This window comes from Crocuta crocuta, unplaced genomic scaffold (assembly GCF_008692635.1).
Source record: "Crocuta crocuta isolate KB4526 unplaced genomic scaffold, BGI_CrCroc_1.0 scaffold115, whole genome shotgun sequence".
Lineage (NCBI taxonomy): Eukaryota > Metazoa > Chordata > Mammalia > Carnivora > Hyaenidae > Crocuta > Crocuta crocuta.
The window spans coordinates 7895419-7916095 of record NW_027530575.1 but is presented as its reverse complement, the minus strand read 5'-3'; the positions used below and the strand labels follow the sequence as shown (position 1 = coordinate 7916095).

General features: G+C 54.3%; 1 protein-coding gene across 2 annotated transcripts; it reads right to left on the bottom strand.

Annotated features, from left to right (window-relative positions):
• Nucleotides 1-653: 653 nt before the first annotated feature.
• Nucleotides 654-7851, bottom strand: S1PR2 (sphingosine-1-phosphate receptor 2). Of its 2 annotated transcripts, none has more exons than XM_077767936.1 (2): nt 7727-7851; nt 654-3126 (listed from the first exon to the last, which is right to left on the bottom strand). In XM_077767936.1, the coding sequence occupies exon 2, from the start codon at nt 3082-3084 to the stop codon at nt 2026-2028; it is 1059 nt and encodes a 352-aa protein (XP_077624062.1). In that variant the 5' UTR covers nt 3085-3126; nt 7727-7851; the 3' UTR covers nt 654-2025. The 2 variants fall into 2 exon arrangements, with proteins under 2 accessions (XP_077624062.1, XP_077624063.1); XM_077767937.1 differs by lacking the exon at nt 7727-7851 and adding an exon at nt 3439-4289.
• Between the last annotated feature and the right edge of the window lie 12826 nt (nt 7852-20677).

The following is a 20677-nucleotide window of genomic DNA, read 5'->3' as shown; positions in this document are numbered from 1 at the left end:
GCTGTGTCCCATCTGGGTTTCTCTCGGTTCTGGGTACGGCTGGCAACCTACACTCCCCACTCCCTCGGTGGCCAAGAGGGGGGTTGAGGATACTCTCTGGGGCCCAGGGTGGAGCTGGCAGGATCGTATCCAGATGGGCACTGCCCTGACTGTGTGACCCTGAGCAGCTCACTTACCTTCTCTGAGCCCACATCTCCACGATAGTTCCTAGTAACTCCCACCTCCTGAGGATTCACGTCTTGGAAAGTGCCTGATGAAAGTTACCCATTCCTTTGGGGAATAGTGAGCCCGGGAAGGTTATCTGGGCCCGTGCCCCCAAGACCATCTCTCAGGGAGGAACGTGTACTTGCGATGAAGTAGGGGGAACCTCCCCATACCCCCCCAGGCTACCTTTGAAGGGAAGCAAAGAGGCCAGAAATCTAATCAATCACTGGGAGGGACCAGACAGATGCCCTAGGGAAAGGTCAACATTTACCCCTTTCTTCTCCTCCTCCCCCAAAACCAGCTGTGATGCTGGCTTGGGTGGGGTTCAGGGTTGGGGCACAGAATAGGAAAGCCATGGTAGCAGCCACCCTCCCCGTCCCATCCCCCCTCCAGTCACGGGGTGCTAGCAGGGTGCCGCCTTAACCCTAAAGAGACAACCACCACCAGAATGAGAGATTGAACCGTTTATTGGCCTGGGCCTGGGTCTCAGGCATGGGGGGCATTTGGGGAGCTGTACGAAGGGAGACAAGCCCCCAACTGGCTCCTTGCCCCCCAAGACCCCCTCCCCCAGCCTTTGCATTCACGAGAAATCCCTTTGAGGCATGAGGTTTCCTTCCCCAAGGAGAGCTGTACCCCAGCTCTCAAGTGGGGAGGCGAGCCAGCAATTACAAAGGGGTCTGTGCGGGGGGCCAGACCCCTCTTTGGCAGCTTCAATACAGACAGGAGACGCCAAGAGCATCCACTCAGGGGGAACACGGTGGGGAGAGTGGGTCACAGATACCACACACGCACGCACACAAACACACATAAATATACATTTGTACCGCAATGTCCCTTCCATCTATCCATGGAATTTAGGAAAGTCCTTCTGGGGCAGGTGAAGGGACAGCACCCCGCAAATGTCCTTGGCATGCCCACCCCCATGCCCCTCCATACAATACAACTTGAAAGGAGGTACGTTGGCTCAAGGCTGCCCTGCCCCGGGGAGATCTGGTACCTCCGCTGGGCCGTAGGTGGGAGTAGCTCTGGGGTGGTTGTTTCTATGGGGGGTGGGGGGAGGTGTCCTGTGCAAACAGCTGCCCTTGAACCTTCTCAAGTTCCACCCTCTCTCACCAGGAGGCCCAGAGCCCTCCTCAGCTCCCCCAGACCAGTTTTTCCAGCCCTTGGTGTTCCTCTGGGCCCCAAATAGTGCAATTGGCCGATGAGGTCTGAGAACGGCATCCAGCCCCCCTCTCCACCCCATGGCTTCCCAGCATCTCATGGAGAGAGAGAGGAAAGGGAAGAGGCCGAAGTGGCAGCTGGTGAAATTTGGGGAAGCTGTGGATTTGGGCTTTGCAACCGTCAGCCAGGGCCGCCGCCGAGGACAGTCAAGGAGGAAGCCTCCGGCCCCTTGGGGCAGTAGTGCTGGCGAAAGTGGCCTAAGGTTGCCAGGAGGGGGCAAGGGGCTAGATTCAGAGAGGGGAGCCCTGAACAGGGCAGAGTGTCAGTCGTGAAATGGTGAAATCCCTTGTAAGGGGTTGTAAGTTGTTCCTGCCCTGAGCTCCCGAGTGCTTGCCTGTTGTCACCAGGCCCTTTCCAGGTCCCCCAGGCCTCCCCATGATCCAGTTCTGAAGGGCTCGCACCAGTTACTGCACTAGCCTCTGACCCTTCAGCTCTGCCGTCCGACTGGCCACCGTCTCAGCCGGCCACCCCTGGCGTGAAGTATTTTCAATATCACCCAGGTCTGCGGCGTGGGGGCGTCCTGCTTGGCAGCCCCACATCTCTGTCCAAGGTCACCCGGTGTGTCTCCACGGAGCCCTCTGTCATGGCCTGGTGGCCCACTCAGACCATCGTGTTGCCCTCCAGGAACGTGGGCGACGTGGGCATGTGTGTGCCCCTCTCTAGAGAGCTGGAGCTGCGGAGGGGCAGGAGGCGATGCCCCGGGGTCCCGCCCCGCCGCCCTTGAACCCCCGTCGCCCGCCGGCAGCACTGCAGCGGCCTCAGTACCTCCCGCCGTAGGTCCCGGCTGCGCCACGTGTAGATGACGGGGTTGAGCAGTGAGTTCAAGGTGGCGAAGGCAAAGAAGTAGTGGGCTTTGTAGAGGACTGGGCAGGACCGGATGGGACAGGCATAGTCCAGGAGCAGGATGCTGAAGGCAGGCAGCCAGCACACGATGAAGACACCCAGCACGATGGTGACCGTCTTGAGCAGGGCCAGCGTCTGTGGGCCGGCCACGTCGGCGTGGCTGGAGCGGACCACGCAGTAGATGCGGATGTACAGAGCGACGATGGCCAGCAAGATGACAGAGAAGATGGTCACCACGCAGAGCACATAGCGCTTAGTGTAAAGCGGCAGCACGGTGGAACAGGCCTCGAGATGGCCCAGGCAGTTCCAGCCGAGGATGGGCAGGCCTCCGAGAACGAGGGAGATGAGCCATGAGGCCACGATAAGCAGCAGCATGCGGCAGCTCTTGTCGCTGCCGTAGAGCTTGACCTTGGCGATGGCCACGTGCCGCTCAATGGCAATGGCCAGGAGGCTGAAGACAGAGGCGGAGAGCGTGATGAAGGCGGAGCCCTCCCGGGCGAACCACTCCAGAGGGGTCAGCCCCAGCGTGACAGGGCCCGAGAGCAAGGTGTTGGCTACGAAGGCCACACCTGCCAGCAGGTCTGAGGCGGCGAGGTTGCCCAGGAACAAGTACATGGCGGAGTGGAACTTGCTGTTGCGAGCGACGGCGATGAGCACCAGCAGGTTCTCCACCACGATGGCGAAGCAGAGGATGATGATGAAGGCCGACGCCACCTGGCGGGAGGTCGTCTCCTGAGTGTCCAACGTCTCCTTGGTGTAATTATAGTGTTCCAGGACCTTGCTGGGGCTTAGGTACTCTGAGTACAGGCTGCCCATGGTGGGGCTCAGTGGCCGGCCAGGGCCATGGGGCTGTCAGAGCTGCAGAGGGAAAAGACCAACAGACAGGTCAGTTCATGGCTGCTGCCTGGGCTCTGACTTCGGCTGGCTGTGGTGTGAGTCCCAGCTTCCTCACTTCTCACTGAGAGGCCGTATGAAGTCAGAACTGCCATCGCCCTTCATTTACCAATGGGAAACCCAGAGAGGCCAATTCACTTCCTGTAAGTCTCAAAGCCAGTAAGTCTCAACGTGGCAGACTTGCTCTAAAGCCTCCACAGCCTCTAGGCTACGCTGTCTTCCAAAAAAGAACAGAAACTCCCCCAAATACAAGTGGACTTCCAGAACTCTACTCACCTACACAGAGACTGAGCCTTGGGCAGGGCCGGGAGGGCCTGTCTCCTTGTATTCCAGAATACACGAGAGCCTGGGGCTTCATGCTGCCTGCCAACCTGGGTCAGCAAGATGCTCGCTGCTGATAGCACCATCCCCTGCTCATTACCACCCACTGCCCTCGGCTTCAGGCTGGGTCTGAGCCTTGAGGCCATGGGTGCTCCCCATGGGTGCTTGGGGAGACACCAGGGCGGCCCTGAGGTTTAAGCATCTCAGAGGTCATGGCAAATCCAGGGTTGAACCCCACTCCACCCGACATGCTGTGGGACCTTGGGCAAGTCACTGAATGTCTGGCCTCTCAACGTCCTCATCTGTGCAATGGGGAGAAGAAAGCCCAGTTCCTAGGGGTTATGGGAAAATCCTGTTGAATGCTACATGAAGCACCCTTGGCACAGAGCAAGCACTCAGTAAATATTAGCCAATATATTAGCTCCCTTAGGTGCCCTCCATCCAGTCTTATAGGAGGAGATGTAGACTGAGCTAGCCAGGCTCGACTCCCAACATCCTGTTCTCATCGGCACCATCTAGCACTGCCCTGGGACGCAGGGTCCCAGCGGGGTGGGCAAGGCACTGGCACCCCCCCACCCCCCCAGCCAGGATGAAATCCAGATGTGAGGCCCTGGAACAAACAGGGTGGAGTCCTCACCCCTCAGTCACATCCGGTGTGGGAAAGGCTGCGAGGAGGGGGTGATGGGATGGGGGAGCCACAGGAGACCAGTCTGGGAGGTCCTGGCTGGGAGGACCAGGCAGCTGCTGCAGCCTCAAGTCATGTGAGCCGAGGAGGGGGCGTGCAGCCCTGCGGGGAGGGGGCTGAGGGGAGGAGGGGGGACCAGCATTTGTTTCCATCAAAGCCTGAGTNGGGGTGGGGTGGGGGGGTCACAGAGGAGCTGGTGCTGAGTGTGTCTTTCACGAGGGGGGCCAGGAGGAAGCTCCAGCCTTCAGCTGGTGGGGGAGGGCGCGGGAAGAGCCCTCCCGAGGTCCCTGGAAACATGCCGCGCAAGGACCACGTGCGCTCCAGGAGTACCGTTCCAGAAAAAGGCTGGTTAGGCCGGTTCCTAGTGAGCCTGGGAACTATGGGGGGCTTCCGGGGTCACCCGGCCACCTCAGGCCCCGGACGCCCCCTCAAAGGGGCATCCTGGCCCCGGGCCTGACAGAGGCAGCTGCTCCCCCTGGGTGAAGGGGCATCCGTCCTAGTTTGGGAACAGAGAAGGGCTTGTGCGCATCCCCGGAGACTGTCGCCCCGCCCAGATCGCCACACAGAGGCCCCTTGTTCCCCTGCCGGACCGGGCGCCCCGATGCCCTCTGCCCGATGTAGGCTGAAGCCGGCCGGGAGCGAGCTTGGCCCTGGCCTTACCGGACCGACCTTCGGGGGCAGAAACAGCCCGCGCCCTGATTGGCTTATTTTCAATCCCAGGGCGTTGAGCGATTCGCCAATTGGCCAGAGCCTCCCGTCCTCGGCATTTGATTGGCCCGGTTGGGGGCGCTCTAAGGGAAGCGCGAGGGAGCCGTCCCTCGCTGGTCAACTGCTCCTTTCAGAAGGCGGTCAAAGCTGCGGAGATGTCTCTGGGGACAGTGTGAACCGCGCGGCCTGACCGCCGGGTCACGACAACCAGACGCCCCCAGGCTGCCCTGGCCCCCTGGGCCTTTTCTGAGGTTCATGACTGAGAATCATGGGCCCTTGCAGGCCTGGGAAACACCCTTGCGGGTGGGCGAGAAGCCCAGGGTGTGTCCCATGGCCACCCCCTTCACCCCTCCCTCACATGGGGCCACCAACCCTCTGGTCTGGCAGCCAAGAGGAAGATTTATGGATGCTTCCTGGAGAAATAAGAACTGGGTTCACTCCTCACATCCCGGAGGCTGACCAAAGAGTCAGTCTTCTTCCCTGGGGGTGGGGTTCGGGGAGGGGGATACTAGCAGCCTGCACCCTCACTTTCCGCAGCCCCAGGAGGCTCTCAGGGGGTCCTCAGAAGGAGGGGTAGCTCCTCTAGTCAGAGAAGGGGAAACTGAGGTTCACACCACCTCCCTCTTCTCTTCCCCACTCCTCCCCCACTTTGCTGAAGACAGAGCTTTAAGGCAGGTCCATGCTTTCCAGAAAGAGGAAGCAAGGCCTGGAGGTTGGGACTGACAGGAGAGCTGGCCCCAGGCAGACGCAGGCCTTGGCTGTTCCCCTCCCCTGTCTGGCGCCCAGACCTGGCTAAATACAGGCCCTGTCTCCTGCTCGGCTCCTCCGAAGCAGCCCTAACTTCCTCCCCGAGGCTCGTATTGGATCACTGGGCTCAGAACTGGGAATGGCCAGGCCTGAAATGGAATGAGAGGGACAAGCCACAGGGTTTGGAGATAGACCCAGACTGTTCAGGGGAGATTAGAAGAGAGGAAAGACAGCGGCTTCCAAGAGCCCCTCCTCCAAGTTCCACTGAGGCAGTTTACAGTTCAACTGTCACTTACGGATCCCATGCCACTCGCCCTAGGCCAGTGCCCCCACCTTTCTTTTGGTTTCCCTTCTGCAGGCAGGCCCACCCCACACTGCCATTCTCCACGCCGCAGCCAGGGGGAGCCATCTAATCTACAACTCCAGTACAGCCGGGCACTCCAACTTCCATATTCTTCCATGGCTCCCCATTGCCCAAAATGGCCTGGCCCCTGCCCATCCAGCCACCTCCCCCTGTCCCGCAGGGCCACGCAACTCCAACCACAGCGGCCTCCTGGGTGCCATCCCCGTCCCTACGTCAGAGACCTTGCTCTTCTTCCACCTGGCATGCCCTCCCTGCAAATCCTTGAATGACTGTCTCCTCGTCTTTCAGGTTTCAGTTTCAAGGTCACTGGATGGGGTGGGGGCGGGGGGTCTCCTCTGACTGTCAGTCTACCACAGCCACTTTCCCCAGGGCCTTTCCATTGCAGCATCTTGCTTTATCTTCACACAACTTGCCATTTTCAGAGATTATTATTGTATGTCCTGTTCTCTGCCTGCTTTGCATGTTAGGAGTGTTGGAGGCCGGCCCCTGTGGCAGGATGCCTGGCCTACAGAAGGTGCTCAGGAAACGTGTGGATGGATGGATGGATGGATGGACCGACGGATGAACGAACAAATGAACGAAGCCCCCTGGGCCCCCGAGGGTAGAGGCACCTAAACTCTGCTTAGTCCCAAACAACAGCAAAGGTTGGAGACGCCTCTGGTCGCTGGCAGCCCCCGGACTAGGCGAAGCCCAGCGCGTCTCCGCGGAGACAGCGACAGGACCCGCCCCCGCCCTCGGGCTGCAGTCTGGCCTCCTTATCTGGCGGTGGAATGCGCGGTATCTACGCTCGCTCCCGCCGGGGCCGCGCCTCCTCTCTCGCGACAGCCACACGCGAGGAATCCCTACATCTCGCGTGGGGGTGGGGAACGCCTCTCTTCATACCCTCCCCAAGGGGCTTCATCTCAGTATTGCCGGAGGACTTAGGTGCGGGGAGGGGGGGGGTGATCCCAGCTGCGGCCACACGGCCAATACAGAGCCGCCGTCGCGCCACGCGGGGGGACCGTGGGCTCAGCGCGTGGCGCCTGGAGCCTCTGACTAGGACAGAGTCGGGGGAGGGTGTGGAAATCCCCGGGTGAGTCAACTGGTGCCGGAGGAGGGGGCGAGGTTCCGACAATCTGCTGGGCCGGGGACCACGCGGGGTTCGCACCGCCGCCCCATCCCTGGGCCCCAGGAGAAAGATGAGGCGCCGGAGCCACGCAGTCACGTTCCCATTCTTTCCAGAACAAAGCCACGCCTCCCGCGGGGGTGACTGGAGAAGACGAACTACCCGGGGAAACTGAGGCACGGGGGCCCACCTGCAGGCGGTGGGGCAGACTGTCCCCGGGGGAACCCCGCCCCTCGGCTTGCAGGCTCCCCGGCGCACGGCACCTTTCGCTCTCGCCCAGCCCGAGTCGGCCAGGCGGAGGGCCCTCCCCCCATCCACACTCCCCAAACCCCCTCGGATCTGCCTCCCAGTCTCCGGCCGAAAGCGCTCCGATTCCGCCTTGTGGTCGGCGCCAACTTCCTGTCCCTGAGGAAGGCGGGGAGCTCAGTCTGGGGGTTCGCGGCCGAGGCTGCACGGGCCGCCCGGAGTCGTGGAGAAGGTTCCCAGTGACCACTCCCTCCGTGCAGCGGGAGCACGGGCGGCGCGTGCGCGCCCGGGAGCGCCCCAACCCCTGGCCTGGCCCCCCGGCTCCGATCCTGCGACTTCGGGGACCCGGGCCCGTCTTTTCTGCCTTCCCCTCGCCCCGCACACTCACCTGGCTGGGCAGGCCCGGGTCCCTGCTCTGGCCGGAGGGGCTTTGGCGTCTGCGTCCCCGGGACGGCCTCGGCAGGGGCTGGGGCTGCCCGCCGGGCTGGGGCTGCGTCCCGGGGCTGGGGACCTGGGACGGAGGGGGGCGGGAGAGACACCGCCTCGGCCCCCCCCACTCGCCCCGCCCTCCTCTCCTCCCCTTTCCGGCGCGGCAGCAATGAATTCCAGATGTGGCCGGTCGGCCGGGGCTCGCGCCGGGGACGGCGGGGGAGGCGCGCGGGGTCCCTTTGTCCGCCCCCCCACCTCTCGCCCTGCCCCTCCCAGCCCCCACTCGTGAGAACTTGCCGGCGTATGACGTCACACGACTCCGTGATGTCACGCCTCTCCTGGCCAGGTGGCTTCAACCTGAAACAACTGTCTTCGATTGCAAATATAGTCTTGGGCCCTTCCCTGGGACCTTGGAATTGGAGGAGACCACGAGATCCCCTTTATCTACTCACCAAGGAGCCACTGAAGCACCTTTGTGTCTTTGGAACTCTGGCTTCCAACAACAAATAATCGAGTTCCTACTATGTGCCACGCCCTGCCCCAAAGACAGGGTTCGTTTTTGCTCTGGGTACGACCCCTGGAAAACTCCGGAGTACCCCACAGCCTAACCTGCCTCTGCCCTTGCTGTGGTCAACCAGGCAGGCAGGCCCAGTTTCATCCTGCCTTCCGAATTGGGGCCCCGTCTTCCATCCAGTTCTTTGGTTTCCCTTTCTTTTCTTTATTCAGCTTTTCCTGGGCACCTCTGTGTGCCTGACTGCCGAGGTGAAGGGCACCTTCATTTACTGATGCGCAGACACGTGTGTGAGAGAAATCAGCACTAGACAACATGATAGGAGAGCCCCGCATTGCTTCACCAGATATTTTTGGGGCACCTGCTGGGCACAGCAGGGAACAAAAACAGGAGGGAAAAAAAAAAGTCCTCGCCTTCAGGGAACTTATGTTCAGGTGTGACAGACAGCCTTTGAGGAGGGTCCTATTTGTGAAAATGTATATATAACCTTCTGTGTTTATTTGCCAGATAACATTAAGCATTTGCTATGTGCCAGCCCTTATTCTAAAAGGCTGGAGATGTATCAGGAACAAACCAGACAAAACTCCCTGGAGCTGACGTTCTATGAACCATGCTCAGAATATCCAGAATATTGCAGGCAGAAGAAACTGGTGAATTTCCTGGGAGAGGAAGTGAAAAATAAGGACAGGGCACAGGGAGGGAGGCTGCTTTCACTCTATGAACCCTCTCATGCCTTTTGATGTTTTTTTTAACATGCACATGTGTCCAATGCCAATAATAATTGACTGCTCCAGGGGCCCAGCTCTTGATTTTGGCTCAGATCATGATCTCAGTGTTGGTGACGTCAAGTCCCACCTCCAGCAGCGCAGTGACAATGCTGAGCCTACTCAGGATGTCTCCCTCTCTCTCTGCCCTTCCTCTGCTTGCACACAGGCTTACTCTCTCTCTCTCTCTCTCTCTCAAAATAAATAACTAAATTAAAAAAATGACTGCTGGATTCATAGTGTAATTAAAGGAGAGAGAGGGGGCCGCCTGGGTGGCTCAGCTGGTCAAGTGTCTGACTTCAGCTCAGGTCATGATCTCGCTGTTTGTGAGTTCAAGCCCCGTGTCAGGCTCTGTGCTGACAGCTCAGAGCTTGGAGCCTGCTTTGGATTCTGTCTCTCATCTCTCTCTCTCTGCCCCTCCCCTACTCGCCCTCTGTCTCTCTCTCTCCCTCAAAATAAATAAACATTAAAAAAAAAAAGGAGAGAGAGGTTCAGTGCACTTTATGTACATCATACCTCCATAAGGAGTGTTGAAATGCAAAATGACAAAAAAAGATATCTGCACTCCCGTGTTCATTGCAGCATTATTCACAATAGCCAAGATATGTAAGCAACCTAAGTGTTCATCAGTGGAGGAATAGATAAAGAAAATGTGGTATGGGGATCCCTGGGTGGCTCAGTCAGTTAAGTGACAGAATTTTTTTCTAATTAAAAAAAAATTTAATGGGACGCCTGAGTGGCTCAGTCGGTTAAGTGTCTGACTTCAGCTCAGGTCATGATCTCATGGTTCGTGGGTTCGAGCCCCACGTCGGGCTCTGTGCTGACAGCTAGCTTAGAGCCTGGAGCCTGCTTTGGATTCTGTCTCTCCCTCTCTCTCTGACCCTCCCCTGCTCATGCTGTCTCTCTCTCTCTCTCAGAAATAAACAAAACATTTTTTAAAAATTTAATGTTTATTTCTAAGAGAGAGAGAGAGAATGATCAGGGGAGGGGCAGAGAGTGAGGAAGACACAGAATCTGAAGCAGGCTCCAGGCTCTGAGCCATCAGCACAGAGCCCAAAGAGGGACTCCAGCCCACGAGCCGTGAGATCATGGCCTGAGCTAAAGTCAGACACAACTGACTGAGCCATCCTGGCGCCCCAAGTGACAGACTCTCGATTTTGGCTCAGGTCATGATCTCACAGTTTATGAGTTTGAGCCCTGTAGTTAGGCTCTGTGCTGACAATGCAGAGCCTGCTTGGGATTCCCCCTCTCTCTCAAAATGAAAAAGTAAACTTAAAGAAAAGCAAATGTGATATGCATCTATATGTATATGGGAATTTTATTCAGCCATGAGAAAAAAGAAACTCCTGCCATTTTTTTCCTTCTTTTTTAAAATATATTTTTATTTATTTCTAGGAGAGAGAGAGAGACAGTGTGAGCAGGGGAGGGTCAGAGAGAGAGGGAGACACAGACTCTGAAACAGGCTCCAGGCTCTGAGCTGGCTGTCAGCACAGAGCCCGACGCAGGGCTCGAACCCAGGAACCGTGAGATCATGACCTGAGCGAAAGTTGGACGCTTAACCGACTAAGCCACCCAGGCGCCCCAAAACTCCTGCCATTTTTGACGGCATGGATGAACCTGGAGAAATTACACAAAGTGAAATAAGCCAAGGCGAGGAAGATAAAAACTGCTGGGTATCACTTATATATGGAATCTAAACAAAACTAAGGAAGGTCGAGCTCTGAGAAACAGAAAGTAGGAAGGTGGTGGTTGCCAGGGGCTGGGGTGAGGGGGTAAAAGGGAGAGGCTGGAAAAAGAGTGCAAAAACTTGCAGGATCTAATGTAAACCGTGAGCACTCTACCTGCTAACACTGTAATGTGCAATTGAAACTTGCTAAGAGAGTAGAACTTCAATGTTCTCGCGCACACACAGAATAAATATGTGAGATGATCAAGGTGTTATTTAACTAGCTGTGAATCCTTTTTAAAAAAAATTTTTTTTTAATTTTAAGGTTTATTTATTTTTGAGAGAGAGAGCTGCGCGCTAGAGGGGGAGGGGCAGAGAGAGAGAGGGAGACACAGAATCTGAAGCAGGCTCCAGGCTCTGAGCTGCCATCAGAGAGCCCGACGCAGGACTCGAACTGACTATAAGATCCCCCCACTAGCTGTGAATGAACCCATTGGCAAGGTATACATGTAACAAATCAACATAATGTACACTTTAAATATGTCACAGTTGGGGCGCCTGGGTGGCTCAGTCGGTTAAGCGTCCAACTTTGGCTCAGGTCATGATCTCACGGGTCGTGGGTTCAAGCCCTTCATCGGGATCTGTGCTGACAGCTCAGAGCCTGGAGCCTGTTTCAGATTCTGTCTCCTCTCTCTGCCCCTCCCCTCCCCCCCTCTCTCTCTCACAAAGAGAATAAGCATTAAAAAGATTTTAAATATCTCACAGTTTTATATGTCAATGATAACTCAAGGAATCTGAAATTAAAATTAAAGGGGGGGGTGGCGGGCGCCTAGGTGGCTCAGTCAGTTAAGCGTCTGACTCTTGATTTCTGCTCAGGTCATGATTCACAGTCCTGACATGGAGCCCCACGCTTGGGATTCTCTCTTTCCCTCTATCTCTGCCCCTCCCCCACTTCAAAACAAACAAACATGAAAAAAAAATAATTAAGGCTGCTTGATACCCAGAAAATGCAACCAGTAGAAGGAAGAGATTTGGTACCCTGTTCCGTCTGTATATTATACTTCATAAAAGGTGTTGAAAAGCAAAGCAATAAAAAAGGAAATTAAAATTGATCCATTTCTGCCTATTAAGAAGTAAAAATGGGGGAGTCTTGATGTGAAACTGTCTTCAACGGGTTAACTTGAAAAAAAGCACAGTGTAAATCAGTTTGCATTGTATGCCTGCCTGTCCAGGTGTATTCATACGGGCTGTATAAATACACACACATTTGCCTGTGGGCCCACCAGCCACCTCCGAGAGAAGGCACAAGACGTTGGTCACAGCGGTTACCCTCAGGGAAGGGAACTGGGGGCAGGGGAACAGATGAGGGGGGCAGATTTTTATGGTGTACCCTGGAGGCCTGTTTGAAATTTTTAGATCTTAGTACCAATTTAAAAGATTGAGGGGCACCTGGGTGGCTTAGTCAGTTGAGCGTCCCCCTCTTGATTTCCGCTCAGGTCGTTATCTCACGTTTTGTGGGATTGAGCCCCAAGTTGAGTTCCATGCTGACAACGTGGAGCCTGCTTGGGATTTTCTTTCTCTCTCTCTCTCTCTCTCCTTCTTTCTGCCTCTTCCCTGCCTGTGCCCCCTCTCTCTCTCTCAAAATGAATAAACAAACATAAAAAAATTGGGAGGGACACGAAAAAATCAAATAGGTAACAAGTCACCAGACTTCTAGTCATAAAATTGTTCTTATAATGAAATAATAATAGGGGCGCCTGGGTGGCTCAGTCGGGTTAAGCGTCCGACTTCGGCTCAGGTCATGATCTCACGGTACGTGGGTTCGAGCCCCGCGTCGGGCTCTGTGCTGACAGCTAGATCAGAGCCTGGAGCCTGCTTCAGATTCTGTATCTCCCTCTCTCTGCGACCCTCCCCTGCTCATGCTGTCTCTCTCTATCTCTCTCAGAAATAAATTTTAAAAAACATTAAAAAAATAAATAAATAAAATAATAATAAATATTACCAATAATGTAAGCAATAACATGACTGATAAACATATCGGTGTTATTATTCAACATCTTGCTATTACATAAATTTACATTAATAATAAACACATTTTTAAAAAGAGCAAATATATTTAACTTATTAATAAAGAAATGAACATTAAGAAGCAATACATTGGGGCACCTGGCTGGCTCAGGTGGTAGAGCATGAGGCTCTTGATCTCAGGGTCCTGAGTTCAAGCCCACACTGGGCATGCAGCTTACTTAAAAGAAGAAAAAAAGAAGGGGCGCCTGGGTGGCTCAGTCGGTTAAGTGTCCAACTTCGGCTCAGGTCATGATCTCACGGTCTGTGGATTCGAGCCCCGCGCCGGGCTCTGTGCTGACAGCTCAGAGCCAGGAGCCTGCTTCAGATTCTGTGTCTCCCTCTCTCTCTGCCCTTCCCCTGCTTGCCGTCTGTCTCTTTCTCAAGAATAAATAAACATTTAATAAAAGCTTAAAGAAAACAGAATCGGTGTATTCATGCTCCATACGTGTACGCAGCATGTATATTCGTAGAGTGCTCAGTGCTAGCTCTGGCTATACCTCATTGCTGGTTTCTAAAACTGGCAGGAGGAGACAAAGAAACCAGACAGTTCTAACACAGGTGGCAGGGCTTCGATGGGGAGATAAGATAAGTCAGAGGATGACTGTGCTCCTTTTACTGAGCTCAAGTTCAGCATCCAGTCACTGCCAGGCCAGACCTTTGGGTCCAATCGGACCTTAGCAAAGCCTCACTAAAATCTCTACGGAGTGATGTGTGTTGTGTGTTGTTTAGACAACCTCTAGAATCCAGGTGTTCAACCCACGGGGCACAAAGCGCAAAGAAAACTAGGTCCTCTTCTCACCAGGGCGCTATCGGAGCGGAAATCTCAGCCCTCTGTGGGGACCTGAAGGCTGGGGAGGAAGTGACCCCCCCCAAGCACTTGCCGTGGCTGGCTCAGCAGTTTGGCACCCCCCCTCCCCCAGGGACCTGGGGTGGGCGGGAATATCAAGGCCACAGACATATCCGGCTGTCTGTAGGGGGATCGAGTCTCCTAGACAAAGGTGATGTCCCCAGGGACAGCGCGGATACACCAGCAGACAACTTCCTCCTCCCCCTCGCCTCCCCCCACCTCCCACTTCTGGGTCAACTCAAGGTCTTGGCGGTCAGCTGAAGGAATGGGCTCGAAAAAGAACTGGGAAATACTGCAGGCCTAGACTTCCTGATGGTCCGAGAGGTCAAGGGGAAAGCGGAGCCCTGCCTAGGGGGCCCCTGAATGAGAGAACAGTGGAAGAGGAATGAAATGAGGGCCCCTTTTGTTTGGGGGGCTCCCAGACAGGGGGAAGGAGGAGGAGGAGGCTTGGATCAGCCTCCAGGATGGTGGCTGGCGCTCCCCGAAACACAGACAGACAGAGCTGGGCGCGGTTCTTCGAATCCTCACGACTCCAGCAAGGTGGTGTTATTGTAAATATCACCCGGCTGTTTATAATAGACCTTGTTTTTTAGAATAGTTTGAAGTTCAGAGCAAAACCGAGGGGAAAGTACAGAGACTTCCCATCTATCTTCTGCCCCCACACACGTACAGCCTTCCCACTTGCCAATTCCCACCAGTGCGGCCCATTTATTACATGGGATGGACCTCTCGTCATCCAGAGTCCATGGTTTACATTGGGGTGCGCTCTGGGGTCCAGAATGTAGCCACCATCACGGCATCGCACAGGGTAGTTTCGCTGCCCTAAAAATCCTCTGTGCTCTGCCTATTCCTCCCTCCCTCCCTCCCCGTGGACTCCTGGCAAGCTCATCTATTTACTGCCTTCATAGTTTGGACTTTTCCTCATCACCTCATTTTAAAGGAAACCAAAGCACGCAGCAGCGGCGGGATTTGAACTAGAACTCCTCACCCTCTTTCTCATCCTGTGCCCCCGCCCTAGCCCCGAGCCAGTGACCCCCATCCCGGAGCCGGTGGGTGGAAATAGAAGGTCAGTGCTTACCACTCGCTTACCACTCTGGACCACATCCCATCGCTGGTGAGATGTGGAACATTCTTCTCCTTAATCCCCAGCCTCCCTGGGCCTCCACCGTCCTCCCTAACCCCCAGCTCTTGGCTTTTGGCAGGAGGAATTGCATGAAGAGAAGTGTCTGAGACAGGTCCAAAGTTTCTCATCGTCACCACAGCGCTGGGGGAAGGGGCCCCGACTGCAGAGAAGCCTTCCAGATGCTGATCTTGGCAGGCGGTGGAGCTCCAGCCGTCTCGCGCACCCATAGGCTCACGGCCCACTCTCAGCTTCGGGGATGGGTGGGAGAGTCTTGGTCCTTCCAGCCTAGGAAGGGTGGGCCCTCTCTTTGGAGGGGGGAGGCAGGCAGTTAGGGGAGAGGGGAGCGTCAGAGGCCAGCTTCTCAGCGGGCCCACCCCCAGAATAGTAATAAGAACTGAGTCATATGTAACATGCCGGTTACTGTCCTAAGTGCATTACGAATATCAGCTCATCCAAATCTCACAGCTGCTCCCTCAACCAGAGAACGGATAGACATAGAGCAGCACTTACACGAGAGACCACGCAAGGATATAATCTTTGTCGGGGCCCCTGGGGGGGCCCAGTCGGTTGGGCGTCCGACCTCGGCTCAGGTCACGATTTCATGGTTCAGGGTTTGAGCCCCGCATCGGGCTCTGTGCTGACAGCCAGTTCAGAGACTGCAGCCTATTTCAGATTCTGTGTCTCCCTCTCTCTCTGACCCTCCCCTGCTCTCGCTCTCTCTCTCTCTCAGAAATAAATAAAACATTAAAAAAAAAAAAAGGATATAATCTTTGTCACCACTGGCTCCCAAGGTGAGGAATTAGTGACATATAACAACACGGATGAATCTCCAGTGTGTTATCTGGAGGGAAGAGTAGCCAGACCCAAAAGGCCACGTACTGTATGATTCCATTTCTATGACATTCTAGAAAAGTCCAAACTATACGGGTGGTGAACAGACCCGTGGCTGGCAGGAGCTGGGGACGGCACAAAAGGGCACAGTGGAGGGGTCCCTGGGTGGCTCAGTCAGTTAAGCGTCCAACTCTTGGTTTCTGCTCAGGTCATGATCTCACAGTTCATGAGATCGAGCCCCTCGTTGGGCTCTGCACTAGATGTGAAGCCAGCTTGGGATTCTCTCTCTCCCTCTCTCTTTCTGCCCCTGGCCTGCTCTCTTTCTCGAAATAAATAAATAAACATTAAAAAAAGGGGGGGCCACCTGAGTGGTTCAGTTCGTTAAGTGCCCGACTCTTGGTTTCGGCTCAGGTCATGATCTTACGATTGGTGAGTTCAAGCCCCACATCGGGCTCTGTGCTGTCAGCACTGAGCCTGCTTGGGATTCTCTCTCTCCCTCTCCCTCTCTGCCCCTCCCCTGCTTGCTCTTTCTGTCTCTCAAAATAAATTAATAAAGTTCAAAAAAAAAAGAGGGGACACAGTGGAAACAATTCTGTATGTTGATTGTGATGGTGGTTACATGACTATGTATGTTTGTGGGAGCTTGAAGAACTGTACACATAAATTGAATCTTAAAACAAACAAACAAAACACAAATGCCTCATGGCTGCTTTACATCAGTCGGGGTCTACACAGGAAACTAGAAATATCTCAGACAGAGGGGATTTAGCACAGGGCTTGGTTATATAGATGAAACACCAAAGTTGGGGAAAGGGTTAGACTATTTAGAAATTCGCAGAGAGGGAGGCCATATCCAGTGGGCCGATGGGGAGAACTACCCTGCCCCCAATCCTGGCCCTCTCCGACCTACCCTCAGTGCTTGCCATTGGGCTAAATCTGAGCAGAAGCCAGTGGACTAGGGCATGACTATGTAAGGGGCAGCCCTGAGCCATGGGGCGCGGCAAAGCAGGGAACGGATGATCTGACAGCACACAGGCCACGGCTCCCACAAACCATGTGAAGAAGAGTAATTATAGTCCCATTTCACAGAGGAGGAAACTGAGGCCTGGAGAGCCCAGGTGCCCTGCCCGGGGGTTCAAGCCCTTTTTTTTCTGCTCCACTTCTCCACTCCCCATCTGGGCTGGACAGAAGGGAACTGAAGGTAATGGAAATGTCTATATGCAAATCCGTCCTGTCCCCAGGGGCTGGCGGGCGTGCTGCTGCCTGGGGAGACTCACCTCCTCCTCATGCTTGGTGATTACCCACAAACTGAGCTGCACACAAACACGCAACAGATGTTTTGGCAGTGATGAGGGAGCAACTCTCCCCAGGAGGCCAGGCCCCCTCATCAAGCCTGTATCCATGCCCTGCGTCTCCTCTCTGACCGTGGCCCCCAATATTCCATCCTTGACCTCTCTCTGGCCTTTGTGAAATGCTCTGCACAGTCCCAGGGGACCAGGAAAGGCCAGAGGTTGCCTGGGGTCCTCCAGCCTCCCGTGTATGCTCCCTAAGTTGCTATCATGCCTGTGGCCAGGCCGGCAGACATCCGCTCGGGGTTGCAAGGCTGACATTTGCCACAGGCCACCGGGGACAGAGGTCACCTGCAATTGAGCTTTTGACCCACAGGGGTGGGCTAGAAACATCAACCTTTGACCTCCACCCAGGCTTGGGCCAAAATGGTCAAACTTTGAGCCTTGCCGTACGCGGGTCTCAAGGTCATTGCCTCTCTTTCATTAAGGCTCACAGTCAATATGCGGGTGGAGGGTTCCTGTGCAAACTTCTTTCTCTACATCACATTGGTTCCACTACCACGTACCGGGAACATAAGGGTGCCCGCCACGCTTCTTAGCAATGAGGCCCAGCTGTGAAAGAAAGAAAGGCCTGGTCCTCCAGGAGCCAATGTCCTAGCGGGGTGGGGGTGGGAGGAGGCAGGCAAGAATCAAGACAGAGAAGAACATGATAAAGACCATGATATCACCTGTTAGAATGTGGTAGACTTACTGGAAACCGTGATAGTGGGAAGGCACGTGAGGAATGTGGGGTAGGAAGGGAACAGTGACTTTAGACCCAGTGTCACCTGGGAAGTGACATTTGAGTAAAGATGCAAAGGAGGTGAGGGAGTCAGGCAGATATTTAAGGAAGAGAGGTCCAGGGAGAGGGAAGCACCAGTGCAAAGGACCTGAGGCTGGCACCAGGCTGACAGGTTCTGGTGAGAAGACCAGTGTGGCCTGAACTGCAGAGTGATAAAGGGCGAAGGTTGAAGGAAGGGAGAGCACATCCTGCAAGGTGCCGCCCACAGGACTTGGGCTTTTGCTTATAGCAAAATGAGAGGCATGGAGAGAGGGTTCTGAGCAGGGAGGGGACGTGATCTGATTCAGGTGTCTGTGTGGAGAGAGAAAGACTGTAGGGGAGCGGGGACGGAAGGAAAGAGAACTCTGTTCACACGGCTCCGTAGAGAAGGGTTTGTGTATGCCCCCGCTTATGACGACGAGGAGACCAAACTCTTGCAAGAGCTAACTGGTTGCCCAGGGATACCTGGCCAATTAGTGACACCCCCTAGGTTTGAATTTGTGTCTATGTGACTACAGTGTCATTGGGTAAATATATGTGTGTGTGTGTGCGTGTGTGTGAGCGCGCACCTTATGTGCCTGCAGCATCCGGGGGAATGGAGATCTTGAAACCCAGGAGACAAAGGGAGGGCTTTCTCTGTTTCCAGTAAGACCCCTGCAACAGTTTGAGGAGCAAAGGAATTCACTCAAGAAACATGTATTGAGCCTCCGCTGCGTTACAGGCACTATCTCGGGTGCTGGGGCTACAACAGGGAAGGAGACAGAGCAAAATTTCTGGCCTAGGGGTTTATATTCTAATCCGGGAGACGGGCAAAAAGCATAAAAACCCAGGAAATTACAGAGGATGTTAGAAGATAAATACTGGTGGAAAAAAACTAAGACAGGATAAGGGCCGGGTGTGGGGGTTGCAGTTTTGAATAAGGTGGTCAGGATAGGCTTCATGGAGGAGGTAACATGTGAGCAAAGAATTGAAGGAAGTGAGAGACAGAGCCATGTGAAGACCTAGGAAAAGTAGGTTCCGGGCTGAAGGAACAATAGTGCAAAGGCCCTGCGGTGGGTTCAACTCGAATGAGTTGCCATCAGGAAGGTCCAGACAGCCACCTCGAAGCCACTCTCTCCCCACTTCCGGCCTTTGCAATCCTGTTTTTTCAGTCCGGAACACCTTTTCTCCTCTGGAGAAACTCCTGATGGACCCTCAAACCTTAACCCTCAGGTTACAGCTTTAGGGAAGTCACCTCTTCACCCCTGGCCCCCGGGGTGAAGAGTTCTTCCCCTGGGTTTCCACAGACCCTGTAGACCTCTCTTCCTCTATTCTGATTCCTCAGTCTTCTGTACTGCACTGTATCTTAATGTCTGCTGGATTTACCCACGCAGTACACAGTAAGTGGCTAATAAATCATTAAGCAACTAAGTACTGTTCCATCATTTGTTACATGAAACCCAAACTTCCTGGCGCAGGACAGACTTGTAAATCTGCCTGTGAAATCATAAACTGGTTCTGGCAGGAGACACACGGTTGTAGTAGTGGCTTTTGGGAGAGGAACCAGGAGGGGCAGAGGTCAGAGACTGGAGGAGGCATTTCATTCTAGTTATACTTTTGTTGTAATTGTTCACATTTTCTTTACCCGGTCTGTGAATTACCTATGCAAACATAAAATGAATGAATAGAATTCTACAACATAAAGGATTTAAGGACCTTTTTAAATTAGAAAGTAGGTGAGGTGTTTGTTTGTTTTTTTTAATGTTTTATTTATTTCTGAGAGAGAGACAGCATGAGCAGGGGAGGGTCAGAGAGAGAGGGAGACACAGAATCTGAAACAGGCTCCAGGCTCTGAGCTAGCTGTCAGCACAGAGCCCAACGCGGGGCTCGAACCCACAAACCTCAAGATCATAACCTGAGCCAAAGTCCGACGCTTAACCCACTGAGCCACCCAGGTGCCACAGTTGGTGAAGTTTTAAATTCACACCCACAATTATTCCAGCAGGAATAGAGTAAACAGTGAAATACAATGTAAATTTTTATTAATATCACACAAAAATATCTGATACAGATAAGATAAAAAAAAAAGCACCCACATCTTTAGCATAGCATTCAAGTCCTCCGGAGTCCACCTCACTCCTGCTTTGGCTCTTGCCTTGTTTTAATGATAAAACTTACCTTCAATAACAACAACAACAATAATAATATCATCATTAAGTGTTCACTTTGTGCAAGGCATGGCGGGCTTGACCTTCAACATTTCACTGAAGTCTCACGACCTCTCCATTTTCCAGATGAGGCAACTGAGGTTGGCTCCCAGACCACGTTCTAGGCCACTGAGATCCTAATCCAGGCCACCCTGGCAACCCGGGGTTTCAGACTTGGCGGGGCAGCGAAGTGAGGGGTTCGTGACGCCCTCTGGAGGTCGCGCGGAGAAAGCGGTCAAGAACCTAAAAACGAACATTTGAATTTCCGTAAGGATGAGCAATGAGGGAGGCGATCCAGGATCTGCGGACTCCCCACTTCGCTGTTTTCGGAGAGCGGTCTGACAGCGGACAGCACCCTGGCCTAGGAGGTGGAGAAGACAGACCTAACCTTTGGTTTGAGGGGGAACGTACCCCTGGTTTGGGGCATCTGAGAGAAGAGGCACGGTCCCCCAGGCTCAGTCCTAAGTGCTTTCCGTGAGAGATAAGGTCCTGCACTTCAACACACAAAAGCACGTTATAGGAAACCGCAAAACCTCAGAGATTATAGGAAGCTACGCGGGACGCGGAGGAGCACGGAAGGCATGCCCGACATCAAAAACGTAACAGTTATTGGTCGTGTTCTCTTAGAGCCCGCCCCAGAACCGCCCAGACATAGGCGGGCCACTTTTCCAGGCTTAACGCTTATTGGCTGAACGAAGAGAGTACCTTCCATCACGGAGGTCTCATTGGCTGAATTCCTGCTCTTAGGGGGCGGGACCCCGAAAAAGGGCTGGGCGTGTGTAGGGGGCGCGGCTGCTTGCTGTAAG

Bases quoted from the DNA above. Each gene is read 5' to 3' on its own strand.
- S1PR2 (XM_077767936.1), bottom strand. From the start codon at position 3,084: ATGGGCAGCCTGTACTCAGAGTACCTAAGCCCCAGCAAGGTCCTGGAA.